The 12,208-nt window shown below is 41.5% G+C and overlaps 1 protein-coding gene across 10 annotated transcripts in view; it reads left to right on the top strand.

Moving 5' to 3' along the window:
• The window catches only part of ntng1a (netrin g1a), a 147,512-nt gene that overhangs the window by 117,484 nt on the left and 17,820 nt on the right, over positions 1-12,208 (top strand). For 3 of the 10 annotated variants that reach the window (XM_046847092.1, XM_046847091.1, XM_046847087.1), the window contains exon 6: positions 8,923-8,967. The exons of 6 other annotated variants lie outside the window; for them this stretch is intronic. In XM_046847092.1, coding sequence (XP_046703048.1) covers positions 8,923-8,967 — 45 coding nt within the window. Of the gene's footprint in view, positions 1-8,922; positions 8,968-9,065; positions 9,729-12,208 lie in introns of those variants that run through there. One more of the 10 variants, XM_046847093.1, reaches the window with a different exon arrangement.

Raw genomic sequence — 12,208 nt, 5'->3', positions numbered from 1 at the left:
ACATATTGACTAGATATTAGACTTATTCACTACCTTTTAAACCAAACTGATTGTTTCTTGGACATATTTTCAGTTTTTTTAGTAAACGTGTCCATTTTTGGACATATTTACAGTCTTTTGGACTTATTGGTTCATAAATTTAGACATATTTAATATATATTTTTTACATGTTTGACACATTTACTGTCTTTTGGAGCACATTGATTTTATCTGATTGTATCAAAGATTTTTCGAGCCTAATTTGGACATACTTACTGTCCTTTTGACCAATTAGCTTTAGGACCAAATTTGGACCACAATGACCACAGATTTACAGTGTTTTGTCCTAAATTGACTGTATTTTAAACAGATTGTCTTTTGGACCATATTCCCTGTACTATGGACATATTTACTGTCGTGTGAACTTAACTGGCTCCACTGTGGACATACTTGCTGTTTTTTAAGGACTGAATGTATTGTATTTTGGACATACTGTCGTTGTGATTAAATTGAGTCCTTTTTGGACATATTTACAGTCTTATGAACCTAACTGGCTTTACTTTGGACGTAATTGCTGTCTTTAGGCAGAGCATTTACTGTATTTTGGACATATTTATTGTCTTCAGGACCAGTATAATAGTATTTTGGACATATTTACAGTCTTTCGAAACAAATTGAGTCTAATTTTGTACCGTCTACCGGACCCATTAACTATATTTCAGACTTATGTACCGTCTTTGGGACCAGATTGACTTTTCTTTTGGACATATTTACAATCTTTCGAACCTCACTGGCTCTACATTGGACATATTTGCTGTCCGTTGGACCAAATAAAGTATATTGTGGATGTATTTACTGTCTTTCGCTACCGAATTGGCTCGAATTCGGACATATTGACTGTCTTTCTGACCAAATTGACTTTAATTTGGACATATTTATTGTCTTTGGAACCAGTTTTCGACTGCATTACGGACACATTTACTGTCTCTGGGAATAGAATTGGCAGTATTTGGTGTACTTTCGAGTTCTCAGTGAACCATAACACCGAGGCTTGAAATGTTGCCTAATAGAAAGTAACAGAGCGACATATTGTGTGTGTGTACAGTAATGACGTTTATGTACATTTACATAAACACACACACGTCTAATCGAACTCACACACACTATCTGCATAAACAGCCAGACTTATTCAATTTCGCATCGTGCCCGTGACATTCAGACACAGTTTTTTTCCCAGAGTGTGTATTTGTGTGTGTGTGTGTGTGTGTGTGGCTTTTCCATTAGCAAAAATTTGCCAGCATTTTTCCCAAAATCCCACAGGATTACACGCAAACCTCGTCTGTGCGCATTTTTTTGTTCAACCCGAGTGTTAATTACAGCTTAGTGAAGCTAGCTTAGCTCCCGCCGACGCGATACCGAAGCCGACTCCTCCCATCCCTACAAGCCGTTATTTTCCTATTTCCCTCCTTTCTTGTATGTATTATGAATAAATGCCACACACACACAGACGCTTATTGAAGCCCGAGTCGTCTCCACGAGCACGATGAGGAAAAGGTCATTTTAATATGAGCAATGCGGCATTATCTGGTCCAGCCGGGGGCCTCGAGTTACAGCAGCTGGGAGGCTCAATAGCAGAACAGCAGCCAGAGAAATATTGAGCGAGTCAAAGTGCATCCAGAGACCAGCTGTTTCCACATCAAACCTCCTTCCTCACGGGGATTCTTCTGGCTCATTCTCGGCAGGGTGCGCAAACACGCCTCCGTTCTCCACACGGAGCGCCGATTCAATTCCGGCCCTTCGCGGGAGACGTGTCTGTTCCTTTTCTATCACCATCACAGCAAAAAATCGCCCAGTAATAGCACCTAGTCTGGTAAATACCCTCCTTAATAATGTCAGCGAGTGGAGACTCCGAAAGCTCTGGAAGCGGAGGAGGAGACGGAGGACTGCTTCTTCTCGTGAATAAGGAAAATTCTTCACAGCCCTGCCCTGAAGCAATGAAATATCAAGATGCCGGGATCAAAAGTCACAGGGAAAACTAATCCCTATATTTCCGGGTCTGGAAGATTCCAATTGTATTTTTTTATGGAAATCCAACAGCACGGTTTTTCAGCCTATATCCCGCCTGAGGTGATGGAAGCGGGAACATTTCCTTCTCATATAATAATAAAAGAAATAAATACTCCAACGCATCAAAATCAGGGTTTGTTTCTACAAATTTCCTGCAATAAAACACGACTTTAACATCGTAACCTTCAACAGCTCAGGGCAGGAATCTGTTTCATCTGCAGAGAACAGCCTCGGAAAAACAGGCTTTAGTAACAGAACAGGAGTGAGGGAGTGAGGGAGTGAGGGAGTGAGGGATCTCCTGAAGAGGAGGAGGAGGAGAATGATGATGATGATGGTGATGGTGATGGTGATGGTGATGATCTTGGTGAAGGTGGTGGTGACAATCATGATGTCGATGATAATGGGGATGGTGTCAAGGTGGTAGATTAGTGATTAAGAAATTGAACTTTGGATTCCAAGGTCATGAGTTTAAATCCCAGCCATACCAAGCTGCCACTGCTGGGCCCCTGAGCAAGGCCCCTAATGATAGCTGCTTAGTGCTTGTTTTAATATAAGTCGTTCTGGATAAGGATCTGCCAAACACTGTAAATGTAATGAGAATAATGAGAATGATGATGATGAGTATAAGTATGACAATGATAGTGACGATGAAGATTATGATGATGATGATGAGTATAAGTATGACGATGATAGTGACGTTGAAGATGATAATGATGATGATGATGATGATTAGTATAAGTATGACGATGATAGTGACGATGAAGATGATGATGATGATGAGTATAAGTTTGACGATGATAGTGACGATGAAGATAATGATGATGATGATGATGAGTATAAGTATGACGATAATAGTGACGATAATGATGACGATGAGTATAAGTATGATGATTAAAGTTACGATGAAGATGATGATGATGATAAAGAGTATAAGTATGACAATGATAGTGACGATGAAGATGATGATGATGATGAGTATAAGTATGACGATGATAGTGACGATGAAGATGATGAGTATAAGTATGATGATTAAAGTTACGATGAAGATGATGATGATAAAGAGTATAGGTATGACGATGATAGTGACGATGAAGATGATGATGGTGAATATCATGATCATGAGGATGATGACGGTGTTGTTGATGATCATGATGATGATGATGATGATTTGTAGCAGTAGATGTTGTATTAAAATCAGGGCGTGTCGATGTATGAAGCTCCGCCTCCTCCAGCCTTACACAGTTCATGGCAGTCATCACACAGTCTAGACTTCAGAGTGTTTTACTGCCACTCAGAAATGAATGATGCCGAATGACCAAGTGGACGTTCTTCCATTTTCTGCCAGTCCTTCTTCACTACTGTGTTGTGTTGTGTTGTATTGTGTTGTGTGTGTGTGTGTGTGTGTGTGTGTGATTTTGTATTGTGTTGTAGGTCACTCTGTGCCACTCGCATGGGCTGCATGTCCTTCTCCACCGAGCCGTTACACCGTTCCAGACACACGTTCATTACAACACGTTCATACACACGTGATCATGCACACGGTTCTTTTTTCCACCGACACCAGTTAGACGACTGATTTCCTCTCTGCCTCGTAAAAATCTCTGCCCGAGTCAGCACAATCGATTCGCATGCTAAAATATAGTGCAGGGTTTTACGTATAGCTACTTCATAGCTACGCGCACTGGCCAAAAGTTTGCGGACACCTTCCATAACATTGCTATGTGCTTCTTTGTGGACATCTTATTCCTCATTTGCTCTTATAATAACCTTCAATGTTCTGGGAAGATGTTCCACTAGATTTTGTGGAGATTTGATGTTCTTTTTTAAGCACGAGGATGTTGGTGAAGTCAGGTACTGATGTAGGCTGAGGGCTGAGAAGGTCTGGGGTTGGAACTCTATAGCAGGAGATATTCCATACACTTCAACTCATGTAAAGCATATCATTTTGGTGCTGGATTTGTGCATAATTATTAGGCAACTTAACAAAAACAAATTCATACCCATTTCAATTATTTATTTTTACCAGTGAAACCAATATAACATCTCAACATTCACAAATATACATTTCTGACATTCAAAAACCAAACAAAAACAAATCAGTGACCAATATAGCCACCTTTCTTTGCAAGGACACTCAAAAGCCTGCCATCCATGGATTCTGTCAGTGTTTTGATCTGTTCACCATCAACATTGCGTGCAGCAGCAACCACAGCCTCCCAGACACTGTTCAGAGAGGTGTACTGTTTTCCTCCTTGTAAATCGCACATTTGATGATGGACCACAGGTTCTCAATGGGGTTCAGATCAGGTGAACAAGGAGGCCATATCATTAGATTTTCTTCTTTTATACCCTTTCTTGCCAGCCACGCTGTGGAGTACTTGGACGGTGTGATGGAGCATTGTCCTGCATGAAAATCATGTTTTTCTTGAAGGATGCAGACTTCTTCCTGTACCACTGCTTGAAGAAGGTGTCTTCCAGAAACTGGCAGTAGGACTGGGAGTTCAGCTTGACTCCATCCTCAACCCGAAAAGGCCCCACAAGCTCATCTTTGATGATACCAGCCCAAACCAGTACTCCACCTCCACCTTGCTGGCGCCTGAGTCGGACTGGAGCTCTCTGCCCTTTACCAATCCAGCCACGGGCCCATCCATCTGGCCCATCAAGACTCACTCTCATTTCATCAGTCCATAAAACCTTAGAAAAATCAGTCTTGAGATATTTCTTGGCCCAGTCTTGACGTTTCAGCTTGTGTGTCTTGTTCAGTGGTGGTCGACTTTCTGCCTTTCTTACCTTGGCCATGTCTCTGAGTATTGCACACCTTGTGCTTTTGGGCACCCAGTGATGTTGCAGCTCTGAAATATGGCCAAACTGGTGGCAAGTGGCATCTTGGCAGCTGCACGCTTGACTTTTCTCAGTTCACGGGCAGTTATTTTGCGCCTTGGTTTTTCCACACGCTTCTTGCGACCCTGTCGACTATTTTGAATGAAACGCTTGATTGTTCGATGATCACGCTCAGAAGCTTGGCTATTTTAAGACTGCTGCATCCTCTGCAATATATCTCACTATTTTTGACTTTTCTGAGCCTGTCAAGTCCTTCTTTTGACCCATTTTGCCAAAGGAAAGGAAGTTGCCTAATAATTATGCACACCTGATATAGGGTGTTGATGTCATTAGACCACACCCCTTCTCATTACAGAGATGCACATCACCTAATATGCTTAATTGGTAGTAGGCTTTCCAGCCTATACAGCTTGGAGTAAGACAACATGCATAACGAGGATGATGTGGTCAAAATACTCATTTGCCTAATAATTCTGCACTCCCTGTATAGCAGGAGATATTCCATACACTTCAACTCATGTAAAGCATATCATCTTGGTGCTGGATTTGTGTCATCCTGGAACAAGTTTGGGTCTCCTAATTCAAGTGAAGGGAAAATTTTCTTCTCCTGCATCCAAAGTACAATCGCATGTTCACGGTGAAATTTTGGGAAAGAACCACTTATGGATGGAACAGTCAGATGTCCCAAGCATGGAATTTTCACTTCACTTCAATGAGCAGACCCAAACCTGTTCCAGCATGATGATGCTCCTGTGCACAAAGTCGGCTCCATGAAGCTACATGGGTTGGAAGTGTGTGGAAGATCTTCTGCTATAGAGCTCCAAACCTATTGAGGATGAATGTGAACACTGACTGCACCCCCAGGCCTCCTCACCTCCTTTCCTGCATCAATACCTGACTTTACTAACACTCTTGTGTCTGAATAAAAAAGACAAATCTCCACAAAATCTAGAGGAACATCTTGCCAGAAGAGTGGAGCTCATTATAACAGCAAATTGAGAGTCAATTTGGATTCGGATGTTCAAAAAGCAGCACATATCAACCTTATGGCCAAACTTTTGGTTATAAATCTTTATTGGGTATGTGTGTGTGTGTGTGTGTGTGTGTGTGTGTGTGTGTGTGTGTGTGTGTGTGTGTGTTTAAACTCTGATTCTGTCTCAGGGTCCCTTTATGAGAACGTTTAAAATTGCGTCATATGGTAAAACCGAAATTCAGGTGTGTGTGTGTGTGTGTGTGTGTGTGCTTGTGTGCTTGTGTGCTTGTGTGCTTGTGTGCTTGTGTGGTGGGGGGATGCCCTATGAGAGAGGACTGGCTTACCATTCAGCCTCACACACACACACACACACACACACACACACACTCACCAACACCAATCAGTCACCAATTGTTCTCTCAGTGCGTGTGTATGTATGTGAAACACAAAAGAAACCCCACCCCACCCAACACACACACACACACACACACACACACACACCCCAAGGAGAGGTGTCCTTGAGGAGGACGAGATTACGTCCGAGCGTGCGTGAACCGAGTGATGGAAAAGGAGAAGAAAACCCCGAAAAGAAATGAACACAGCAGTTTCTCCGTAAACATAATTGAATTCCTTATTGACTTTTCTCAATTCTATCTCGCGCTTATTAAGCTTGCCGAGACCTGCCTATCGCGGGTATTAGGGCAAAATTAATATTTTAAGACGCCGTACAGGATCGCATTTCATTAAAGGAGCGGCGCTGATTAAACGCAGTCACTCCTCATTTACATTTTAACCTTTTTTCTCTTTTCTACACACGACAGACGTGTGAGCATCAGAACTAATCAGCGTCCAATTCGGTTGTTTTAATCGTTTTTCCCGGCCTGTTCTGTTCCTCCCGGCCCCGTCTCAGGCTCCTCGGGGGGGAGTTAGCGAGACTCGGTTGTTTTAGAAAGCTAGTCTTAAATACTTTATGTTCTAGGTTTTGTGAGTAATGAGGTTGAATGGTGAAGTGTGTCCTCTTTACAGAACCTTTCCAGCTTTAATGGAGAATAAAAAAAAAACACAATGCACTGTATAAGAATCAGTGTTTCTCTTTTTCCTTTAGATTCTGCTGATAAACATGAGCATCTAAACTCCGATACTTTTCGGCATTGATGAATCGCTTTGTCGTTCACATTGCTTATCTTTGTTTTGTTCCCTTCAGCCCGGGTTTTATTGACGAACGTTCCTTTTTTTTAACACACCCTTCCTATACTAAACGCCAACAAGTATCGGGGAAACACTTGACAGCCTTTTCCACAAATCTGGAGCATAAAGTTTTCCAGCTTTCCATGGGATGGAATGGAAAATCTCCATCAATGTGAATGCTGACTGCACCCCAGGCCTCCTCACGTACATTAGTACATTTACATTTAGGGCTTTTGACACACACCTTCATCCAGAGTGTCTTACATTTATTTCGTTTATACAACTGAGCAGTTCAGGGTTAAGGGCCTCACTCAGGGGCCCAGCAGAGGTGGTGGTATACGACCTCCAGATTAGCCGTCCAACATCTTATCACCAAGTTACCACTGACTTTACTAATACCCTTATAGCTGAATCTCCCAAAAACACACTTCAATATTAACCTGATTTCCAGATTATTATACAAGCAAATGGGGACTAAATGTGAAAGGGGACGTCAAAAAAAGGGGACATCAGATCTTAAGGTCAAGTGTCCACATACTTTTGGCAGTATCGTGTAGTTCTGTGGTTGATTCTTATGCTTGTATTCGATTACTTTATTCGCCTAGGTTTTATAGGTGACTTCTTTGAGGAAGAGCATGCTAGCTCACAGACTCAACAGGATCCAGTTGGGTCTTAAAGGGTCCAGTGGGGCGAATGACCCAATCAAAAGAATGGACAGGGGGCATGTTTTAGATGGCTTTGATTACTTATGCGAAGTAGCTGCGTTCTTAGCAGCTGTGTAGCTTTTTTACCTAACTAGCAAGTTATCCCGTAGCTAACTAAAGATTCTAGCTAAAGGTCATGATTTTGTTAAAAAAAAGCTTTCAATCCTTTTCAAACAAACAAAAAACCGTGTTGGATTGTGTAGCAGTGTAGCGGTTCTAAAGGAAAAGAGACGCTAGCTTACACCTTTGTGACGTTTCAGTTGTATTTTTTTTTCCTCACGTCTAAGACAACCGTAATTCAAAGTGGAGGAAAAGTTCTCTCACCCCTTTATCAGATGCGTAATGAATAGCACAAGCGCTGGACTTTTCTCTACATCGCGTTCCTAATAAAGCATACACTCCAGGGGCGGGGCGCGCGGAAATTCACGATTATTAGCTCACAAAGTGGCAGAGAGAACGGACACGATGGGGTGAGAAGGTGGTGGTGGTTTGGCGTGAGGGAATTGGGGGTTTTTATGCTACTGAGCTTGACAGCAGACTTCTTCATCCCTTGCCGTCCAGCATTTCCGCCCTCTCTCGGAGGAAATGAAGAATTGTATGTAATTACGGAGATCCGTCATTAGCGCCCACCGGCGCCTTCTCGCGCCGCTAATTCATTGTTATTCTTTCTTCCAGAAATGTCACGTAATTAGATATCGATTGGATAATCAATTTGACGAATTGAAGTGCACGTTCGTTAAATATAGAGCCACACGTCGCGCGAGGCATGCAGATCGGCGTAGCTAGCTAAAAAAAAATAAACATACATTGACGTGAGGTCCTTAATCTTTCTTTTGGTTTTTTTGTTTGTTTAGTTCAATTTCAGTCCATTTGATGATGAACCATGAAACATATCAAATTACATACAATGATCGTGTGCCACTGGTTTTGGGATGCATCTACTGCTTGTTCTCTGTCAGGCTTGGCGGTTCCCTGGTGTGCAAGAGAGGTTTGCAGAACCCAAGCCGTAGCCCTGTGTGTGGTGTGTGTGTGTGTGTGTGTGTGGTGTGTGTGGGTGTGTAGCCATGTCTGTGTCCACCTGGTCCAACCTAGATCCATTTTTAGTGCATCTGATTGATCACATAATAAGGTTCATTCTAACAACTCCTCGTCTCTCCTGATTGCATACAGTCCGGCAGAACGTTTCGTCTCTAGGTGTTGCTAACCGAAATCAAGGTAGGATCCACTTCCAACCAACTCAGACCAAAATACTGTTTTCTTTGTTGTTTTTTTTCCTTTCTTTTTTTTTTCTTTTTCTTTTTTTTTACCCCCAGATCTGCCACACACAGCAGTCTGTAGCGAGTTGAATGAAATCACCAGAGATTCTGCCTGCCAATTTTTTCGTAGGGGTTCTTGTTTGCTGTGCTGTCAGGCGAAAGTCTTGACAACCTCCAACTGGTCAAACTTGTTTTTGCCTTCTTCCTTCTGTCTCACTCCTCCACGAGGCATTCTGACAAGTCTGAGAGCGGCGCTGAGATTCTACAGCTAGAAGAAACAGCAGACCTCTTTTCCTGCACAAACACACTCGCATCCACACACACTTGCTCCAGTTTTCGCAGACTTTTAGACTTCATTATTTTGCAGGGGGACTGTGAAGACTCTTGATTTTCTTTCAGTTCGGATAAAGAATAGAGGAAAAATATATCAAGTGGAGCAAACATCTTGGAGAGAACTGGTTTGTAGGGTGACGGGGTCAACCATGAAGATCTGGAATAAAAGGTTGAAGATTCATTTTTTAGGGCATAAGGTTCAGTCAAAGGAATTTAAGGTCGAGTGTAAAGAATGGGAGGGTAAAAGACTAGGATTAAACTAATCAGTGGGGGGACTTGGGTCATGGCGTAGTTCACCCAGGAGTTCATGCTAGAATCATCATTGCCAGTTGTTGGTATCTACTGATCACCAACATACAGTTCAGCATCAGTTCAAAAGCTAACAGAACATTGAAAGAGAAATAAATGATAAAGAAACTCCAGACTCGAACTCACCACAACACACGTGAGCTTATTTAGATCATTTTTTTAAATCGTTGAAAAAAATGGTTTTGGGCTCATGATCATTGCAATAGTAAACAATAGTAATAATAGATTATAGGAACATTAAAGTTATAATAAATCATTGATACTTAAGTACATGTGAAGGTAAAAACTTTTGTACTTTTACTCAAGTGAAGGTTTAAAGGGACACTTTCTACTTTCACTTTCTGGACCTCTACCTCTACTCAAGTACATGATTTGTGTAATTCATACACCACTAGTAGATGTTGGGTAGAAATGATTTTTTAGGGGCATAATGGTATGAAGATGCAGAAATAAATTGGGATGGAAGGATTTCTAGGGTTTTGGAGTTAATTGAAATAAATGGGGTTGTAGAGTGAGGGAGATGGTGTTTAAGGGTGTGGGTGGTATGTGTGTGGTGTAAGTTGCAAGGAAGAACTGGTGAAAACGTGAAAGATCAAAATAAATACTGAATAGATGAATGGATGTTTAGTGTGTAGGAAATGGTCATTAAAGGTGGGTTTAAATCAGAGTTGTACAGCAATGACGTGGTAAAGACTGTAAAGTGACTGGTCAAAAGGATGAGTGTGTAGGGAATAGTGATTGATCAGAAGGATGAGTGTGTAGGGTATAATGATTGGTCAGAAGGATGAGTGTGTAGGGAATAGTGATTGGTCAGAAGGATGAGTGTGTAGGGTATAGTGATTGGTCAGAAGGATGAGTGTAGGGTATAGTGATTGATCAGAAGGATAAGTGTGTAGGGAATAGTGATTGATCAGAAGGATGAGTGTGTAGGGAATAGTGATTGATCAGAAGGATGAGTGTGTAGGGTATAATGATTGGTCAGAAGGATGAGTGTGTAGGGAATAGTGATTGGTCAGAAGGATGAGTGTGTAGGGTATAGTGATTGATCAGAAGGATAAGTGTGTAGGGTATAGAGATTGGTCAGAAGGATGAGTGTGTAGGGTATAGTGATTGATCAGAAGGATAAGTGTGTAGGGTATAAAGATTAGACAGAAGGATGAGTGTGTAGGGTATAGTGATTGTTCAGAAGGATGAGTGTGTAGGGTATAGTGATTGGTCAGAAGGATGAGTGTGTAGGGTATAGTGATTGGTCAGAAGGATGAGTGTGTAGGGTATAGTGATTGGTCAGAAGGATGAGTGTGTAGGGTATAGTGATTGATCAGAAGGATGAGTGTGTAGGGAATAGTGATTGGTCAGAAGGATGAGTGTGTAGGGTATAGTGATTGATCAGAAGGATGAGTGTGTAGGGTATAATGATTGATCAGAAGGATGAGTGTGTAGGGTATAGAGATTGATCAGAAGGATGAGTGTGTAGGGTATAGAGATTGATCAGAAGGATGAGTGTGTAGGGTATAGTGATTGGTCAGAAGGATGAGTGTGTAGGGTATAGTGATTGATCAGAAGGATGAGTGTGTAGGGTATAGAGATTGGTCAGAAGGATGAGTGTGTAGGGTATAGTGATTGATCAGAAGGATGAGTGTGTAGGGTATAAAGATTAGACAGAAGGATGAGTGTGTAGGGTATAGTGATTGTTCAGAAGGATGAGTGTGTAGGGTATAGTGATTGGTCAGAAGGATGAGTGTAGGGTATAGTGATTGATCAGAAGGATGAGTGTGTAGGGAATAGTGATTGGTCAGAAGGATGAGTGTGTAGGGTATAGTGATTGATCAGAAGGATGAGTGTGTAGGTATAATGATTGATCAGAAGGATGAGTGTGTAGGGTATAGAGATTGATCAGAAGGATGAGTGTGTAGGTATAGTGATTGATCAGAAGGATGAGTGTGTAGGGTATAGTGATTGGTCAGAAGGATGAGTGTGTAGGGTATAGTGATTGATCAGAAGGATGAGTGTGAAGGGTATAGTGATTGATCAGAAGGATGAGTGTGTAGGGTATAGTGATTGATCAGAAGGTTGAGTGTGTAGGGTATAGTGATTGATCAGAAGGATGAGTGTGAAGGGTATAGTGATTGATCAGAAGGATGAGTGTGTAGGGTATAATGATTGGTCAGAAGGATGAGTGTGAAGGGTATAGTGATTGGTTAGAAGGTTGTGAAGAGTAAAAATGATCCTTTCCTATTTTTTATTATTTATTTTTTTATTAATACAATCGACTATATTTACATATATATTTATATTTACATTCCACATTTTTTTCCTTTTGAGAAAACTGCTTTGGGATAGAGTTTTCAGATAATAATCCTTTGCGAAAACATTGTGGTCTACGGGAAAACGCTCCAGTAATGAGCGCTCTACAGATCTGCAGTCTCTCGAGTCAGTCTGCTTTGGCTTTCTGCAAATGATGGGACGCATAAAGTGCAAGTCAGGATGATTTTTACAACAGAGTCTGTATAAAGGTATTTCTCGTCCACTTCCTGAGTAGTTATGAAGTTGAAGATGAG

The sequence above is a fragment of the Silurus meridionalis genome, chromosome 4, assembly GCF_014805685.1.
Source record: "Silurus meridionalis isolate SWU-2019-XX chromosome 4, ASM1480568v1, whole genome shotgun sequence".
NCBI classification, from domain to species: Eukaryota; Metazoa; Chordata; class Actinopteri; order Siluriformes; family Siluridae; genus Silurus; species Silurus meridionalis.
Note: the sequence above shows the minus strand (reverse complement) of the source record. Positions and strands in the feature narration are given on the sequence as shown.